Raw genomic sequence first — 19,014 nt, 5'->3', positions numbered from 1 at the left:
GTTCGATCTCAGCTGGTGATGAATCTTTGAAAGTTCCAACTGCTTAATTTTGGATTACGAGAAGAGCTAAAGGAACAAAACCATTGCCGTAGAGGTGCTCTAGCTCCAGGGGGCCCCCCCACCACCAGCTGGGAGAGACGGCAAATACCACTTGGCACCAAATTTTTCACAACACTGCTGCCCACTGTGTTTCTGATTGGTTTAACACGCTCTGCCCTCTGGTATTTCTGATTCTGCTGATTCATAGAGCCATATTTGAAACCTGCCTTTGATACAGCGGGAATCACCTTGGGAAACAAAGTATTTCAGGATGGTGGTATGAGGTTGAGATCCCATGTGGATTCCTTATAGTGTTACACACGCAATTTACCCAGAGGTTTCCAATTCCTGGATTTATGCCATTAGCATTCACAACCTCCCTTAGCACCATTGTCCTGCGTTTTCCGCCCCCAGCCAGGCATCAAGAGAGACCAAGGCTGCTTCCCACATTCTGCAAACTGTCTGGAGCTACAAAGAACTGAGGAACGCCCTGATCAAGGACGGCTGGAACAAAACCCACTTCCAGGTGCAGTAGAACGTCAGACGATGATGTTTGCTAGCTACTTACTAGCTCTGAGGGTTACCTTCAAGCAGAATAATCCTAAATTTCCCTGTACAGAGTAATTCTAAACTTCCCTGCACTGTGAACGGTGCATCACTCATCTCTGGCAGCTTTCCCAGGAGAGTCGTGGGAGTTTGTAGTGGCAAGGAACCCTACCCTGATGGAGCACACGCAGACTTCGAGAAGATTCAAATATGTTCTGCTAAAACCTTTTAAGTGCGTTCTGCTGAAAACGCGGCGCACGTTTGCCTAAATGTACCCAGCATGTTTTCAAATGACGCGCGTCCCAGGTTTATCGCTGGCTGCGTGAGGCGCACAGGAAACTGCGGCGGTCCGGACGCTGTCGTGTTCGAACGTCCCACTGCCATTCGGCTGAGCTTCTTCCTTCTTCTCCTGCCGCAGCCTCCACTGAGCGGCGCTCCCAAAGGCTCGAAGAGCAGCAAGCCGGGCTACGACGACACCACGCTGCCCCTGATGGAGAAGAACCAAGGTCAGTGTCAGCGAAGCCCATCTGGGGGTACGGGAGGGGGCCACGCACACCAACATTTTATGCGTCAGAGGGGAATCGGGGACACTTTGGGCTTTCTCCGTCAAGACCACCGCGGTCGCTGGGTTTCAGTGTGACCCGAGTTTTGGAAATGTCAGAGGCACAGGCCTTTAGGTTAACACAGGGCCGGTTCTGCCGCGCCGATTGGCTGCTTTCTAAAATACGACGGCAGATAAACAGGCTTCGTTTCAGGAGCGCATCACTCCCCCGCGCTGCCAAACACACTCTTACATTTTCCTTCAGCAATGTCGGCCCCTCGGGGTTCGCCCGGCACGTGTAGCGTGACCCTGACCCCCGCCACGTCGCCACGAGCCTGTCCGAATGCGAGAGACGCCCGGCTCTCTCGATGACTAATGCCTGGGGCATTGTGTTGCCAACAGACTGCGGGGTTTAGAGGCGTCTGTTTTTTCTGTTGGAGAGTAGCATGTCACTTCAGACTGACGCCAGCCTGTGGTAACGAGATGAGAGAAACCGATGTTGGCTGCTTTGCAGGAGACAGGGGCTGTGGTACTATGATTCCCATGGATGACCTCGGTCCAGGTAAGTGAGCGCATGCATGCCCAAACAGAGCGCTGCACGGCAATGGCAAGTTAAAAATGCACCTGTGGGGTCGGCAGGAATGGGAATACGCCCTTGTGGCGTTCAGGCAGGAACGGCGAAGGATGTTCCCAGTAACGTGTAACGGAGCGGGCGCTAGCTTCCGCATCCAGAACGTTCTCGGCCTCGGTGCAGTTTCGTCTGGCTGAGTTTGCTTTTTTGTTCTGATGGATGAAGCGGTGCTTAACAATAGCTGTGATTGGCAGAAAGAAGTGCATCAGAAAGCCGACTCTTAAGACAAACAGACAAGACGTTCGGCAGAAAAGTGACCGAGTACATTTTGAAATTAGTAATGCCCAAAGCAATATATGGAAACTGCACTGGTCAGGGTATGCGGACATACTGTATTACACTTTAGTTTTCCAAAGACCAGGGTGAGCCTGGCAGTCTGGTCCTGAATTTTATCAGCTGAATATGTTTGTGTTAGCTATACAACGGGACCTCGATATGTTGCTGTAGTTAAGAACTACTTGTTCGTCTGAAATGGTGAGAACTAATATGTTACTTGCTCAAGCCCAAGTCTGGCAAATGGAGTAATAGTTATTACATTACAAATGATTAGTTCTACAATAAGAAATATAAACTAAAATTATATGATGAAACATTTACTTATACCACAGTAGCAAACACTGTTGGGGTGTGGATGGGGAGGGGGCAGTGTTGGGTAATACGGGTATGGGGTGGGAGTGGTGGTAGGGATGGGTGAGGTCAGGATGGTGTTAGGGATGTTGGGGGATGGGTGGTGGTGTGGACAGAATTTCATCTCCGTGCAGCTCTCTAATACCGACTGAAGATGTCTTTGTGGGAATGCAAACTTGAACCTCCTAACATGCTATTACCATGGCAACTGTCTCCATAACATCTGTGATTCCCCCCCGTAACGGAAATGATCATAACATGAACTTGAGGCCATCTCTCTCGCTAATCACCACATATCACCACATATCTCCTCTAACGATTCACGTTCTCCGTTCTAATGCTCTCTGTGAAATTCTTCTTTTCAACACTGCATTTTTTCACAAGCTCTGTGAAGCCTCCATCAGTTCCCCTGACTGTTTCCTTAGCCTGCTGTCTACTGGCTCCGAGCTTTACACCTGAGGACGCAGCAGGACACAGTACAAAGACACTGCTCTCTGTTCTTCAGAATCGTGTGAAACGCTGGTCTCTGGGGGTGGAAAAAGTGCTTTCTTCCCATACCAGTTGTCTGGTATCTCCTGTAGCCTAATGAAGCGTGCTGAGATGAACTGCGATGGTTGAACTGAGAGCCGTGAGGAGAGGCATCAGTGTTATATGAGCACAGTAGAGACCTCAGTACTTCAGTAGTATCTTCAGACTGAGCTTCAGTATGAGCCTGAGAAAGAGAAAACAAAAACCCCACCAGTGATTCCAGTAGTATCTTCAGTAGGAGCCTCAGGAGATTTAATAGTGACTTCAGAAGGAACTTCAGTAGTATCTTCAGTAGGAGCCTCAAGAGATTTAATAGTATCTTCAGAAGGAACTTCAGTAGTATCTTCAGTAGGAGCTTCAGTGTATCTGTAGTAGTAACTTCAGAAGCATTTCAGTATTAGCAGTGACGGGAGTAGGAATTTCAATAGGAGTCGGAAGAAGTATTGAATTTAAAAGGAGCTGCACCAGTAAATTCAGTATCTCGAGTATTTCATGTTGGTAGCAGCTACGTTAGCTGGAAGTGACGTAATGGCAGTAATTCCTGCTGTAGTTTACATTAGTGGGCACTATAAACCCTGCAGCAAGATGGCTGCATTGATGGCCACTGTAGGGTTGTAGAGCAGGTTTGGGGCAGCAGAATGGCAGCGTGCAGAGGGAGCGCATGCAGGCGTGAGCCAGCTGCCCTGCTCTGCTCTCTCTTCCACCATGCTGCCTCCTGTCCCACAATGCCCTGGGGCTCTGGGCAAGCCTGACTGACAGTAATTGGATGGTGCATGACCTGGAAAGATGGTGATGCAGACAGGGAGAAAGGATAACACACACCACACACACACACACACCACACACACCGCACACACACACACCACTCACGCACACCACTCACACACACACACACACACACCACACACACACACCGCACACCACACACACCGCACACACGCACACCACACACACAGCACACACACACCACACACTCACTCACACACACACACACCGTACACACACACACACACACTCACTCACTCACACACTCACTCACTCACACACACACCACACACTCTCACACACACACACACACACACACACTCACACACACCACACACTCACACACTCACTCACACACACACACACACTCACACACACACACCACACACACTCACACACCACACACACACACACACACACACACACACACACACACACACACACACTCACTCACATGCACTCACACTCACACTCACTCACATGCACTCACACTCACTCACTCACACACACACACACTCACTCACATGCACTCACACACTCTCACATGCACTCACTCACTCGCACGCACTCACTCACATGCACGCCATGTCACCGAAGTGTCTTGCGTCTTGCATGCGCATATCGCAGCCCATTCAAAGGTCCAAGCCAAGCGCTCTAAGCCCGGAGCTCTGTGACGTATAACCAGTGTCTGTCCTCCGCAGACGGCTACTCCACCATCGACCAAAGAGACAAAGATGGTCCGTACAGAGCCGGCCACGTCTCGTCGGACCTGATGGAGCGCGAGCCCCTGAAGGTAAGGCCTACGCTGCACAGCAAAAATCAGTCCTTTAGTCAAACACCAGCCTCTGGAAACCCCGGCCGAGGACAAGCTGCAGCGCCGGACCGGGTCTCGGACCGGGAGACTGGCTTTCCCTGGCGTTCCCTGCTCAGCCCACTCTACCACCAAAGCCCCAACCATGCCTCTGAATGACGGCCCCCACCTGAAGTGGAGGGGGTGGGGTTTGATTATTTATTTATTTATTTATTTATTTTTATTTTTTACAGCTTCGAGGGGACCCGCCCCCTTTTTGAGATCTAAGCTCCCGGTTATGATCGCTTATCTGGAGGCCCCTTCACGTTAGCATGCAGGGTCTCGCCGATAACGCGCCACTGCTTGGCTGCTCGATGGTTATTAATTATTGAGGGCAACCTGACAAGACATCAAGCAGCCGTGTGTCCCTGCTGGGCTCGTTAAGCGTTCACTGAAGCTGAGAGTATCAAAGGCAGGCTATACACTCGCAGTCCAGTGTTTTTAGGGCCACCAGCCAGATGCAGTACAGCGAGATCGCAGGTGACGGTTTTTTGCATCGCCTCGCCCCCTTGTGTCCATCCGAAGCGCTGCGGCTACGTCGCTGCCCCTGCTTCCACACCAGCTCAAGCGGAGGGGTTTGTTTTGTTTGTTTTTTTTTAATAAAAAATTGTCCTCTATTTTCCCGCTTTGAATTGCATGAATTAACGTTGGTTATCAGCATTTTATTTTGTCCTGATCACTCTTCCCTCTCGCCTCTGAATGCTTGATGATCATGAGTTCTAACTCAGTACTTTCACCTACTACTGACCCCCCTCCTTCTCTCTCTCTCTCTCTCTCTCTCTCTCTCTCTCACACTATTAAAAGCGTGTGTTGATTGCTGATATCTTAACCCTTCTGTTGCTGCAGAGCGACTCGAATAGGAAGCACTATATCCGGAGCAACAGGCCGACACTCAGTCTAGTGGATGCGTGTGAGGTCAAGCCTCAGCCTGTTGACTCCTGGGTGTAAATGCATGCATGGTAGGTCCCGCGCGTTCGTCCCCCGACCTGTTTGTTGTCTGTGCTCGGGGTCCTCGAGACCCTACGGGGTGTCCTACGGGGGCTTTTGGGCCATGCCTAAACCCAGAGAGCGACGGGGTCACCCCAACGACTGACCGAGGATTTGGCCCGAAAGTCATGCGTTCGTCAGCCACGTCGAGGGACATGTGTCTCTGTGGTGCGTCCCCCAGCTGCCTGGGGCGGCGCAGACCTGCACGCCTGGATTGGTTCCCACAGCACACGGCTCTCTGGGTTCACCGCAACACACGGCCCTCCGCTTCTGTGAACCTGTTTGTTCATCCTGCTTCTGTTCTGCAAACGCTCCCCCTTGCCCAAATCCTCTTCCCCTACACGTCGTCATGCCTTGGTTCTGCCTGCACAGGGTCCCTTCATGTTTAGCGTGTGGTGAGCTGGCCCTGGGACGTCTGTTGGGTCACACACAGTGGGTCTACCCCCCCCCCCCCCCCCTTAGATTGATTCATCCTTTCCTTAATAGGTTAAGGCCTGTTAAGGTTTGAAGGTAAGTTACAGGCAGAAACGCTCTGGTCGAAATCAGCGCTTCATTAATGCCTACTTGCATCTGTGGTTAACGCTCGTGTGTGTGTGTGTGTGTGTGTGTGTGTTGCACTCACATCAGCTTCATGAAAGCCGCCTCCCCCCATCCTCATTCGCCACACACTAGGATACTGTTGAGGCACGCACAGATCGATGAAGCCACCCTGACGTAATCCCGTACAGGAAACATGACGCGTCATGCCCGTCTTCGGCCGTGCGGATTGATGTTTTCCGTACGGGACCCTCCCCTGGTATGTTGATCTTGTCTGACGCAGTTGCCCTCTCTGTGTGTCCTCCCCCAGGCCTAGACGGCCGCTGCACCACATCTCGGCCGGACATGGATCTCATCACTACTGCCATCTTATCAAGGACTCGCCCGGCGACGAGAAATCATCAGCAGATCTTTTTACGAGAGAGAGTGAGTGAGCGAGAGAACACACCATACTTTCAACGGGCAGCCATCAAGCTGCGCTTTTCTCGGCAAGACGAGTCTTCAGCAGCGACGCTATGGTAGCAGAAGGGCTTCTGTTCCTCACACGTGCACATTCCCACTGATCAGTTCCCCGGCAGAACGGAGAAGCCCAGCTTTACTAGTACGGACGGAGGGACGGGTGGAGAGGAGGATGATGGGGGAGGGTGAACACGTGGTCGGATGGATGGATGGGTGGGTGGATGGATGGATGGGTGAGTATGTAGCAAGTTTATCCTGGAAATGGATGTGTATTGACAATAAATGGACAGATTCAAAGGGAGGAAAAAACATGTTTTCCATTTCGACTTCAGAAAACAATGTGATCGTTTTTGTGTTTTAAGTCAATTCTCTTTTGAGATTTTTTTTTTTGTTTGTTTTTGTTTTTTTTTTGTTTTTCATTCTGTTTTTTAATCTGAAGGTCTGTGGTGGTGGGCGAGTGCATGTGTTAATTAAAGGAAAAGGGATGTTTGTGATTGGAGTTCTTGAAGGGACTTGGAGCACTCCAAACCCTAAGGGGGGGTCGGAGCAGTGTCCGTGTGCCATTTCCTCTGTATCCACCCGTCAGCGTCTCGCACGTCATCACGCTGTGTTCATCGGGAGAGATTTTTGTCGTTTACAGAAACGTTTCACCGCAGACTGCCAACGTTGCCGACGGTAACTGAAAGCCCTCGGGGGCGACATAATCCCATTCGTGTAACGCTAACTGTTGGTCGTTATTTGTTATTAACACATATAAAGTGTTTTCTGTCAGCGTATTGCTCTGGTTGGGGTGAGGGGTAGTGCTACACTAAGAACAAAAGCGCTCCTGTAGCTGCTGTAAAGTGTGTGTGTGTGTGTTGGGTTTGGTAGCGTTTGGTATTTGGCATCTTGGGGCCGCGCTGAGGTGACCGTTCCCACATGCCTCCGAAACTCCCGTGAGGCTGAGCAGAGCACTGCAGCGCCACACGCGCCGTTCAGACTTTGGAAGGTCTGTTTACGTCAGAGAGTGACAACGGAGTGGAAAGGTCAGAAGGGGTAAAGGGAGGCTCTTTTTGGAGAAACCGGGGGTGTCGCTCACTTCTGGGGCCTAAAGGAGACATATTCAAACGATTTATATTTTTGCTGGTTTTCTAAATGTATATTAGGGTCATAAAGTGGAAAAGAAAATAAACACACAGACACAAAATATATATAAACGCCTTTTAATGGTCTTTATACATCGCTTGGTGTGTATCCATAATGAGTCAGTTCCGGATGGCATGCTTGTGTGTAAAACAGATAATCTCTTAATTTAACAGTGTTTGCTTAAAGGCTTATAACGCTTATCATCTATTTAGAGTCTATATTTTCAAAATGTTTGGGTAAAAAAGGAAAAAGAATCCCTCACTGTTCTTTTGAATCCGTCAGAACACGCTTCGCAGGTTGGTTATCAAACTGGTTCCTGAGATGATTTCTGACTGCAGCAGTGGGCGGGGCAGCGGGCGGGGCAACGGGCGGGGCCAGGACAGGGGCATAGACAGTGAGCAAAGTAACGCACTAAGAATCGTCTTTTCTCTCAAGTGTGGCCATTGGCTTTGTTCCCATACCTGTGACTTTTGATTATAACCGCAGCAAGCATGACAAAAATGTAAAGACTGTCTGTATTCTTTCTCTCTGTGCTGTAAATCGGCGAATGAGGCATTTACGTCCTGAAAAGGGAACAACTGCTCCCGGCACCACATCGGCCTGTGAAGACGGACGGAATGCCCGAATCGGAACAGGGTCCCCTTTCCCAAATTTCCAGTTTATTTAATGATGTCTTGTGTGGAATGATGAAAAGCTGCCTCAGACTGAGGGAGTAGTTACAATGGTCAGCTCACTTTTAACTGCCTGGGGAAAGTGTTGGTATATTGTGAAGAAACCCGAAGGTTTTAGAAGGTGCCATGAGCAGGAGTTCTGCGAGAGTCCTGTGCGTGCGGTGTCCTCGTAGTGCCGTTGTCGTGCGATACTAATGACACTTGTTTTTTTGTTTTTTTTGTTTTTTTGTTTTTTCCTTTTGCAGTGTAATAGAGCTTTCTAATAACACAAATAACAGTAGCTTTGTGTATTAACTTTAATTCTGAAAGATGAAATGTATTGTTTTCCCACGTCCAGAAGGTCTTTGTGTGTTTGTGGATAATGTCATGTGTGTCTGTCTTTAACTGCCTTTTTGCAGGACACAACCAAAGCATTTTGGTATTGTACAGTGTATTATGAAGTTGGATCCACGAACGTGAATTAGTGTAAGATTGTATATTTATAGAAACATTTTTAAAAGATTAAACTGGGTGGGGGGGGCAACATGGAATGAAGAAAAGAAAGACGTTTGTAGAGATCACTAACTCAAAGTGTCAAAAAAAAAAAAAACACACACACAGTAAACGTGCAACTCGGTAGCAAACGTGTTTGTAACTCTCATATGTGCCTTAACCCTTCTGTGTTAGATCGAGGAATAACTGTTTTATATTGATTTGTCATTCTTCTTCCCTCTGCTGGTCCTCAAAACATGCTCGCTCGCTCTCGCTCTCTCTCTCTCTCTCTCTCTCTCTCTCTCTCTCTCTGTCTCTCTCTCGCTCGTCCCCTTTCACTCCATGTCTTCGGTGTAGTCTAGACAGGTGGTGGGTTTTGCGATGTATTACCTTGTATGATATATTTTAAAGGAATAGGCACCATTAAAGAGTTTGATTACACTGAGGAGGCTGTTCCTCCTTTCATAGTACTGGAGAGCAAAGCCACAGTGACACAATGGATCACGGTAATTTTACTAATACCCAGAGGGGCATACTGCACTTGTTTAGAATCAAATGAAAAATATCGATTTGTAGAGTATCACTTTGGTGTGTTTTCAATAAATCATGCCTGGAAAGACCTGCCTGTATAGAGTTTATTATTATTATTATTATTATTGTTGTTGTTGTTGTTATTGTTATTCTAAATACTTTATCTTATAAATAAAACATGAGTGAGACTACAAATCTATAGACCAGTGTTCTACAATTCTGTAGTTTGAAATATTTTCTTCCTTAATCGGGGACATGATGCTAAGCTTTGTATAAGGGCCTGGCAGTAGGGTGCAAATATAACTTCCACACCCCACATGCCTTGAAGTCATCTGGGGGCAGGGCTTCGGCTCAGGCCCGGGCAGGATGGGGCGGGGTCTCTGATGGCGCAGGCAGGGTTCGGGCTCAGCGCTGGGCTTCGGCGAGGGTATGCGCAGCCCCAGAGATGGCCTGCGTGACGATGGACAGGTGTTTGTGCGCCTGGGCCCAGTCCTCCTTCCGGCCGCTGGCACGGGCCTTCTCCACCGCGTCAGCCACGCCCGGGAACGTGGCCACGTTCGACGACCTGGATGCCCAGATCACGTGCCTGGAGGAAGCGAGCCCTGCATAAGCACGTCGGCTTCTCCGAATTCCTCGCTATGAACTTAAGGTCTCTCTAGCTCAGGAGGGCCACAGTACTGCACAGTTGAGTCCTTTACCCACTCCATAATGCTAAGTTTAACACCTGAATTAATCATCAAGCTGTTTGTGTAGAAGGAAGCGTTTGAGCACAATGACGGCTCTCAACTCTGTACCGACTGATCGGTGAACAGACGAGCTTAGAATAAGACCGAAACTTCACTTGGCTAAACGTTCTTTTATGCCCTGGATGAGCTAAGCATGCGCTGAGGTCTTTTGTGCCACAGCTCTTCGAGTTACCTGTATCCATATTTGTTTGGGAACGCCAGTGGGTCCAGGAACGCCCGGTCCAACAGCATGAGCTGGTCGTTAATCATGCGGGCTCTCAGGGGCCTGCCGGACAGTAACAGCAGCTCATAGCTGGGCCGTGCACATAAAGGGATGAAGAATCAATGAGGCTCTGATCTGTCGCTTAAACGTACGTGTCGTTCGCGAGGTCCGAATTGTGGATGGTGCGGTCCAGGCTTGTGGCCGCCGTCCGGAACCGCTTTACTGCTGCTTTTAAGGGTTCTGGAATGTGACGGGTTTGATTACACTGTGCTATTGTACCCATGGAGATGGCGATTGTACAATGTCATTTTTTTAATCATGAAATGGCAATTACGATCCCATGGCAATGACGATGATAGAATTTTGTGATTACATACCCAAGGAGATGCCGTTGGCCACTAGCTGGGCTTCAAACGCCTCCGCGGCCGTGCTGACGAACTGCTCAAGAGTCTCGGCGTAGTCGCTGCAGTTGAAAGGCAGGAGGAGGCCATCAGCCAGACGAATCAGTACGTTTCCTGCTGTCCTGGCTACAGTCTGGTGGCTCGTGAATCCTTTAAGAGGCACATCGTGATCGGGGGGGTGGGACACTAAGAAAATTGCTTTAGCGATGTTAAGAGGGTGGCAGGTGGATGAAGGTGGAGGAGCAGCAGACCTGGATCGATGTACGTGGACGCGTAGTCGAAAGTGTCATATGCCGTGTGGTACGCAGGGTAGATGCGGGCCCTGGTTGTGCTCTGAAATATAACGGATATGGACGACAATACTGCACACAAATCTGAGCACCGAATTAAAACCGCATAGATCATTGATACCGCGCCTGGCTCTTGGAGTGTTGACCTCAACCCGTGTTTATTTATATCTAACACATCGATTTCAAATATTCACAGGTAACTTGTCTGTGGATTGTGTGTTTGTCAGGCTGAGATCTAAACTACTGAGTATTGTAGGAGAACAGTTAAGAGTTGTTGTTGTTATTACTAGGGGGAAAATATCAACCTCTGAATTTTAAAACATTTTCAACAAGGCTTATTTATGTCAAATCAGCACCAAAATGACCTACAATTAAACAGGGATAGAGGCCTCATACCCGATCGTAGGTGTAAGATATGTCCAAAGAGGTTATTCCCAGGTAGTGGACGAAAGAAGCATAGTCACTCCCTGCTCCCGTCATGTGTCCCACACTGCGGGAAAATCCATTCAGAATGCAACATATGATATAGTTCTGTGTAGTTCTATGCAAATGACAGTCATACCCCTTACTTTAAAATTATACGCTCTGTGTGTGTAAAGTGGTCATCCTGGCAGTTTGTTTAAAGCCTAAATGAAGCGATTGTAGCTAAACGTAGGGATTGTAAACACTAGGTGTAGCTTTAACGTCAGTAAGTGGGGTAGTAGTGGATCCAAACAGCCATACTTTGGGATGTTTCCATAAGCGGCGCTTGTTCTGTTGGAATATCGAATCCAGTTATCATACACAGACACGGAGTCCGATCCGGGTATGTTCACCTGAGAACGCGTCAGATTAGACTTCAGTTTTGTTGATCAGGGACAATGGAAGATGGATGATTGTGAAAGTTGGTGAAATCACAACAGTGATGCATGGTGAACAGAACACGTTCCTGCTGTGGCTCAGGAGACGTGTGTGTCCGGGTACTCACCTGTTGAGATGCTTTAAAGATAACGTTCTGGACCGTTGGAGACCCAGAGGCCCTCAGAGTAGCGTTAGCTTCAGGAGGAGGCCAGGGCGACATCGTTAGATGCATTACTTTACGTTACATTGCTTGAACATTATTTAAACAATAATCTACTCATGTGTGAGATGATCTGTTTCTTAGAGCGCCACCCGTTAAATTCCTTTCATGCCATTTCATGATGCCTAGCTGATGCTTCCACGCTAGCTAGTCTGTACATTGGTCACTGTTGCATCTAAAATCCATACGAACACCATTCAAACCTTCCGTCACAGGTGCTGCATACAAGTATGAACTCCCGGATTACTGAAATCCAGCACATCCTTAATTGCGTGATGCACGTTTCTCTTTTCCGACCCAGCTCACACAATAGTTATTTGCTGCAGGCGAGCCTTTAACTGTCTGACTCTGGAAATGAAGGGCATAACACTTCAGAGAGAGTTTACCAAACACGGAGATGTCCACGTTGATGTAGGCCACGGTCCGCTGACTGAGTTTGCTCACGTATTCCTGCAGATGTCAATAAGAGGAATGCGACCATAACTTCACAAGTCCGAGCGGTACCAGGGACCGGGTGTCGTAGCGACCCATCATCTCTCACCTCCGCGTATTCCGCCGATCCAATCAGACCGAACTCCTCCGCTCCCCAGCTTCCAAATATTATGGTCCGCCGGGGCCTCCATTTGCCTTCGAGAGAGAGAAAGAGAATTTGCACTCCACAGAATGAAACCTGCCATTTGGACCTTTGCTACTTTGCAATCTATCCCATCAACCCGCAGACACCCAAACCTAGAAGTCATTACTTAAACTTATTACTTTTCTCAGGGATCCCCAACAGTGGATGAACGCACGTGTTCAGCTAACCCAACCGTGCCGGTAGTGGCTTTGGGATGAAGAAAGCATTTATCATCTGCAGCTCACCTGCCTTCACCTTTTGGCCCAAGACCCTGGCGATCTCCAGCATGACGGCCGTCCCGCTGCTGGGGTCTATGGCTCCATGCACCCAGCTGTCTCTGTGGTTCCCGTAGATCACGTAGCGGTCTGGGGATAGGTCAGCGCACAAGTCAGCGTACAGGTAGACTTTCTACCAGAGCCTGGTGTGATGGGAGGGGGTTTGAGCGTACCTGGCTCCACGCTGCCCCAGATCACCCCCATCACGTTAGCGGAGTCCCTCAGCTCACCGCGGTTGTACAGATGTAGCGTCACGTCACTGGTGGGAAGAGTCAGAATGGTGAGTCTAACATACCCAGCTGGGCAGCTCAGGTGAGCCTAACGCAGCTGGTTCTGATGCTCAGGTACTTGGTGAGAGCTTCGTAACCGAGATCGGTAGCGTTATGTTTGCCAGGTTGTATCTCCAAGAGCATATTTGAGGGAATTCCTAACCTAGTCTAACTGTATTCAGCCATAGCCCCTCCACTTGTACTAGGTCCTCCATATACTGGGACAAGCTCCACGTGCTCTGTATACTGGGACAGGGCAGTGCAGCTGTTTAGTCTATCCTGGACATGCCGCTGATCCACACCACCAGCTAGCTTAAAGCTCTTCATTGCCGTATTTCCCTCTACAGGTGACGCCGTCAGTGCTGGTTCAAGGGGGAAGAGGGAGTCCGGGGCGATTCCCGTACCTGTTGTTAAAAGGAGAGCTGCTGGCGAATCCCGGCCCCCCAAAGTTGTACGAACAGGGAAAAGAACCCTGCCAGTCCTCAGGTGCTGCAGATCCGCCCAGCTCGCTGTCACACAGACAGTTCATTACATCTGTTAATGCAAACGTTTCCCATGGCTATGAGATCACACTCAGGGATATGACTGAAAAAAAAGGTCCCCAAGGTTGCTACCTGCTCAATAAGACATAAAGGTTTTTCATTAGGGTTGTAAATGGAACCATTAAATCAGTGTTAACGTGCAAGAGATAGAAATTGGGAGAAAGTAATGAATCAGCTTGGAATGTAAAAAGCTGCCTTTTGTGCTTAAGGTTGCGTGTGTTTTTATTGTTTAGTATTTATTGTTTAGTATTTATTGTACTTCAAGCTTCTTTCACCATCTTTTCGCTCAGCTGCATTGCGCATTCACACTTGGAAGTCCTGTGTACACTGCTGCTCTACTGTTGTGGCCTTTGGTGGTGTATGTTGTTGTGGAGGACCGTGGTCCGGAAGAACGACAGCCCCTTGGGTGTTGTGTCTCGTTGTGGGGGACCAAGCCGGATGGCGGAATGACTAAAACCAAGTTGACCCAGACCGCATTTAACTCACCATATTAATGCCTGAGCATCTTCAAACCCTATTGGCTGGATTGGAATGGGTGGAATACCAGTGATATTCTCCACTGGAATTCTATAAGTGCCATCTAAAAACAGGAAATTTTTTGGATGACTGTCCGATATACACGAATGATACCAAATGTGAAAAGATGAGCTATGCAGAAGGGTTACTTTTGGCAGCGAGGTAAGGGGTTAGAGGGTCTCCAAAATGGTTCTTGTAACTTCCTCTCTCCACGCCAGAGGGAGGGAGGTACCAGGAATGCGGATACGTCTCATTCTCGTCCGACATCAGACCATCATTGATGTCATAGGGGTCTGTATAGACAAGTACACCAATGACTCCAAATGGTGCAGCATTGATCGCCTGTTAAAGACACAGGAACGCAGGAGTCAAAGAAAGACATACATTGATCGCCTGTTAAAGAGGCGATTATAGAGGTTAAAAAGGCATGCCGGAGTCAAAGAAAGACAGACATTGAAAATAAAGAGGTAAACGTTCATGAAAACATGATGTTCTTTTCCACGACTCTCCTGCAGTTCTTGAAGCTCCTAGCTGGTTCTAACCACAACAGTGATGGCAAATTAGCGAAATAAAAAGGTTTTAAAGGAATATTCCAGTGCTATACCTCCAAAACATCCAGGATAATAAGAGGTCAGGGTAATTAAAGATGCTTTTGCAGTGATTGCTTTACGGCAAGTCCGTAAATTTATAATGTTTATTAATAATTCACAAAACCATGTGAGCATGAGGCACTGAAAACCTTTTTTATTTATTTTTGGTTAGAATTTGCTATTGCTATTCTTTGCTTTGCTATTCCTTAAAAATTATGCCCTTGCAAGTTTACAAGAGGTCATTGTTGGACCATCTGTTACTCTAAAACCAAACATTTTGACACCATTTAAATTATTATAAATTAACTTGAATGGTAAAAATGAGGTTTAGCACAGAAACATTCCCTTAAAGTGAACTGTGGAGAGAAAGTGATTCTATATGAGAATAAGCTCTAAATAAAAAGAAAGAGATTGTATATCTTTTACTTTCACATTGAACTGCATATCAGCAGTGAAAGTCTGAGAACAGGAAAACATCATTTGAATAGTTATAGCTCAAATAGCAACTCATCTGAATCATCTTTTTCGAATAGTAACCGCTCAAATGGAGGTGCTTATTGACAGGAGACTCTTATGGATGCTTTCTTTAAGAACCTTTAGCTCTTTTCTCTGCTTTTTTTTTACCCCAGTTCTCAGCCCACAACACTCGTCTTACTTTATCAGCTCGTCCGGCACCTCCGTATCTGACGATGGCGATCGTTCCGGTCAGGCTCAGTGTTGCATTCAAAGTCTCGTAATCGCTCGCTTTCCCCTGGTTGGCATACACCAGTCTGCCCTGAGCACAGAATTAGAACAGCGAGTCAACGTGGAGAGAAACAGACGGGCTGGCTGACTGACCGAGCTGAAGGCCACTTAACTCTGCACTGGAAAGTGTGCTGTGTGTGCTCTAGCTAGCACACTGTCCAGTTGTTCACAGCGATCACATTTTCATTCAGCCGTCCATGATGATCATATGTTTGGCAAACCGAACTTTACGGTGCGCGAGTTCCGTCCCCACTGCAGCGCGGCGGAATGAGTGCGACTTTACTGCCATGCGGTAGTGCGAACGACAGCGCAGTTGTGAAAAGACTCAAAGGTCAGCACGTCAACGTCGCGGCGCAGTCCCTCCATAAAGCAGAGGTGTCCGTTGAAGGCCTTTATTAACCTACTATCTCCTGCTGGATAACACAGCCGCAGCTCTGTGTGTGTGTGTGTGTGTGTGTGTGCGCGCGCGCCAGATGGTGGAAGGTGTCAGCATGCAAACAAGGCTTCACATCGGCAATTCAGTAAAGATAAGATCAGTGATGAGAGGAGGGACAGGGAGAAATAAAGACTAAATACAAAGACTTAGAGGAGAGACGAGGAGAAATGAAGACTAATTAAAACAACTAGAGGAGAGACGAGGAGAGATCTGATCATTTGTTTACAAAAAAAAACTGAATCACAAACACTGGTAATTAAAGGACAGTGAAAACTAGTGTAGGCATAGCGTGTGTGGGTGGGTGGGTGGGTGTGTGTGTGCGTGTGTGTATGTGTGTGTGTGGGTGGGTGTGTGCGTGCGTGTGTATGTGTATGTGTTTGTGTGTGTGTGTATGTGTGTGTGTGTGTGTGTATGTGTGTGTGGGTGTGTGTGGGGCAGGCACCTTAACTTCTCCGGCAGGTCCATAGGCCGCGTATGGCTGGACCACTTCAGGGTCGTCCTGCTCTGACTGGTACGCCTTCTCCTTCTCCCGCACAGTGTACACCACAGTATCAGCAGCACTCACTGCACCAGAGTCAGAACACTCAGCCGCCGTTCTGCGTTAGCACACGCGTGAATCTGCGTACCCTGGGGTGTCCATCTACGCCAGTGTTCCCAGGCCCAGAACTAGGGCTAGACAGGGTTCATCGTTCGGTGTGTGTGTGTCCCCCAGTTCTGGAACAGCTGTTTCCTAAAGTCTACAGCACACAAGGTGTGCACACAGAAGGATGGTGGTGGTGTTTTGGCCTTTGTAAGCAAGCTAATTGGCTAACCAGCTAGCTGACAGCAGCCAAATTTAGCTAACTTATCCATATTTTAAAAATGAGGTAGAATATCAGGTGTAATGATGCTTCATTGCTTCCTGTTAGTATGAAGCAGTGTAGTATGTTAATATTTTGTGTACTAACCTGCCAAACTTATATATTAAGATCAATATATAAAAGATATCTTATAGTATTCGTGTGTAGCGCACTGTTGGGACTTACCCTGAGTTTTAATTTAAATAGGTACTGAGTAAGACGCAGGGATATCAGACATTTTTATGGATGGACCTTTCACCCAGTTCAGAAGACTATAGTTAATTAGTGAAGTGAAGATCATGTTAGAGTCAGGCATGGTCTGCCCATTCCTCCTCTAATCTGACGATTCATCCCCCCACCTACAAATACCATCCCTCTACTGCCAATGAACCAGAACTCCTCTAACTACAGCTGACTCTGGTCTCCTGATTTTGGGGTTTGCTCCCCGTAGAGCTCAGAGGGGGCGCAGAGAGGGGACCTGCTGCCCTTAGATGGGATGACAAACTAAAGAACCTTACGTACACTTTTCAGACATGAAACCGGTCTATGGGATCTTACGACGACGACGCAACACAAAGCTCACCCACGGAGACGTTATTGGGCTTATCTCTGTTGGGAAAGGACAGGTAGACCCTGTAGTCCTCCCTCCAGCTGGCGTCCAGGCCGGTGTCCGTGTCCTGCCAATTCTTCAGCATGTACTGGACAGTGGCCTCGTCCCCCGCTGTGGTGGCCATGTGTGGGACACGCGTCAGCTCCCTGTGGGTAGAAGCAGCCCCGCTGTTCTTAAACGTCCGCTAACAGAAGCACTCCGGCTCACGACACGGTACGCAGCGACGTGATGCCCCCCGAGAGCGTCTCCGGAGATGCAAAGTTCAGGTTTCCAACGTGAAAGTCCTCACGAGGGTTTCATTCAAGCTGCTTGTAATGTTTAAATGATCTGAAGCCAGTTGGTAGAATTAGAATTCATCAAATCGACTCATGGCAGGGTTTTTAGTTTCAGAATGTGAACTTTTCTAGTTCTGAGGATTTCTGAGATGTACCTCTCGCACCCTAAGATGTGCCGTGTCATATAAACCTCAGTTAAGTACGTGAATTAAAATGACTGCAAGTTGCTCATGAAATTATGCACTAAACACAACTTTCACAGTCTGGTACCAGCTTTCACCTTTCAGACCCAGTGGCGATCTGAGGCCATTGATCATGTAGCCCAGTGCCAGGTTCTTGAACAAACTTATCTCATGAGTCTCGGCTGGATTTACAGCTCACCTCGGGTTCTTCACCTCTGGTTCGTCTACTCAGGCTTACCTCAGGTTCTCCTGGATCTTCACGTTGTCCACCTCAGCGATGAACTCCTGGATGAGCTTCTCGTCGACATCTCGAGACAGATCACTCATCCAGCTGGGCGCCGAACTGCCCTTCTCAATGCCAAAGTGTCCGATCAGGATCCCCACGGCGAGAACAGCCAAGCCGGCGAATCCAGACAGCAGTACCTTCTTTAGCATCATGGAAGTTCCTCACCGGCCTCTTAGGGGTTAACCACATCCACCACAAGCACAGATTCTTCTTCTTCCAGACAGCAGCCCAGAGTCCAGAGCTGTGTACTCCTAAATGGGAAGACGGCGTTGGAAGGGTGTGATGTCAGCAGACATTAAGTACACATGAGGGCATGAGGGTCAAGATCAAGAAGTGGAGTGAGCGAGAGAGACAGAGAGAGAAAGAACCAACGATCCTAGAAAGTCCATCCCCGATAAGAGGGCTGACCATAAAGTTTACTTATTAAAGATTTGGACTTTGGAGCTGGACTTTATCCAGCTTTAAAAAAAAACAAACAAAAAAACCTTTCAGACAGACTGTAAACACACATCATACACTTTTTCAGGCAAAAGGTAGCGCTTATAGACACTGGGGACAATAAAAGATGTCTCCTTCAGCATTTTATGGCAGAAGATTTCAACTGCAGATCTCCAATCGACTTTTTACAGCAAAATCTGTGATAGGAAAGTTTGTTACCCTGAGGATAAACTTGGCAGTGCCGGTAATTTGTTTAAGTTCATTTTCAATTTGTTGTTCAAGTTCATGAGTACTTAACACAAGTTGTTCCAGTGAACTTCACACCACATCATTAACACCACGTGTCATGTTGAGTTTCTCAGTCTGAACCTGGGCTTTATATCATTTTA

General features: G+C 48.0%; 2 protein-coding genes across 5 annotated transcripts in view; one reads left to right on the top strand and one right to left on the bottom strand.

Annotated features, from left to right (window-relative positions):
• Positions 1–6,791, top strand: part of arvcfb (ARVCF delta catenin family member b) — a 59,893-nt gene extending 53,102 nt beyond the window's left edge. For 3 of the 4 annotated variants that reach the window (XM_035525995.1, XM_035525996.1, XM_035525994.1), the window contains 6 exons: positions 454–565; positions 1,004–1,091; positions 1,641–1,688; positions 4,379–4,470; positions 5,374–5,486; positions 6,362–6,791. In XM_035525995.1, coding sequence (XP_035381888.1) covers positions 454–565; positions 1,004–1,091; positions 1,641–1,688; positions 4,379–4,470; positions 5,374–5,475 — 442 coding nt within the window. In that variant the 3' untranslated portion in view covers positions 5,476–5,486; positions 6,362–6,791. The remainder of the gene's footprint in view (positions 1–453; positions 566–1,003; positions 1,092–1,640; positions 1,689–4,378; positions 4,471–5,373; positions 5,487–6,361) is intronic. The other variant, XM_035525997.1, reaches the window with a different exon arrangement.
• Positions 6,792–9,596: 2,805 nt separating this feature from the next.
• On the bottom strand, positions 9,597–18,336 carry naaladl1 (N-acetylated alpha-linked acidic dipeptidase like 1). The gene is made up of 19 exons (XM_027019888.2): positions 18,140–18,336; positions 17,418–17,590; positions 16,438–16,559; positions 15,471–15,590; positions 14,375–14,567; positions 14,196–14,289; positions 13,572–13,676; positions 13,072–13,157; positions 12,869–12,988; positions 12,549–12,634; positions 12,394–12,457; positions 11,915–11,982; positions 11,671–11,762; positions 11,344–11,437; positions 10,909–10,990; positions 10,634–10,807; positions 10,409–10,496; positions 10,227–10,319; positions 9,597–9,894 (listed from the first exon to the last, which is right to left on the bottom strand). The coding sequence occupies exons 1-19, from the start codon at positions 18,334–18,336 to the stop codon at positions 9,714–9,716; spliced, it is 2,232 nt and encodes a 743-aa protein (XP_026875689.2). The 3' UTR covers positions 9,597–9,713.
• Positions 18,337–19,014: the final 678 nt, after the last annotated feature.

Source organism: Electrophorus electricus, chromosome 5 (assembly GCF_013358815.1).
Source record: "Electrophorus electricus isolate fEleEle1 chromosome 5, fEleEle1.pri, whole genome shotgun sequence".
In the NCBI taxonomy this organism is placed as follows: Eukaryota; Metazoa; Chordata; class Actinopteri; order Gymnotiformes; family Gymnotidae; genus Electrophorus; species Electrophorus electricus.
The sequence above is the reverse complement of the archived record's forward strand: the minus strand, read 5'-3'. Positions and strand labels throughout refer to the sequence as shown.

Bases quoted from the DNA above. Each gene is read 5' to 3' on its own strand.
- naaladl1 (XM_027019888.2), bottom strand. From the start codon at position 18,336: ATGCTAAAGAAGGTACTGCTGTCTGGATTCGCCGGCTTGGCTGTTCTC. The intron at 14,290-14,374 runs GTAACCCTTCTG...TCCTGTTTTTAG, and splicing joins CCCTTACCTCGCTGCCAAAA to ATGGCACTTATAGAATTCCA. The intron at 10,808-10,908 runs GTCTGCTGCTCC...TGCCTCTTAAAG, and splicing joins GTCCACGTACATCGATCCAG to GATTCACGAGCCACCAGACT.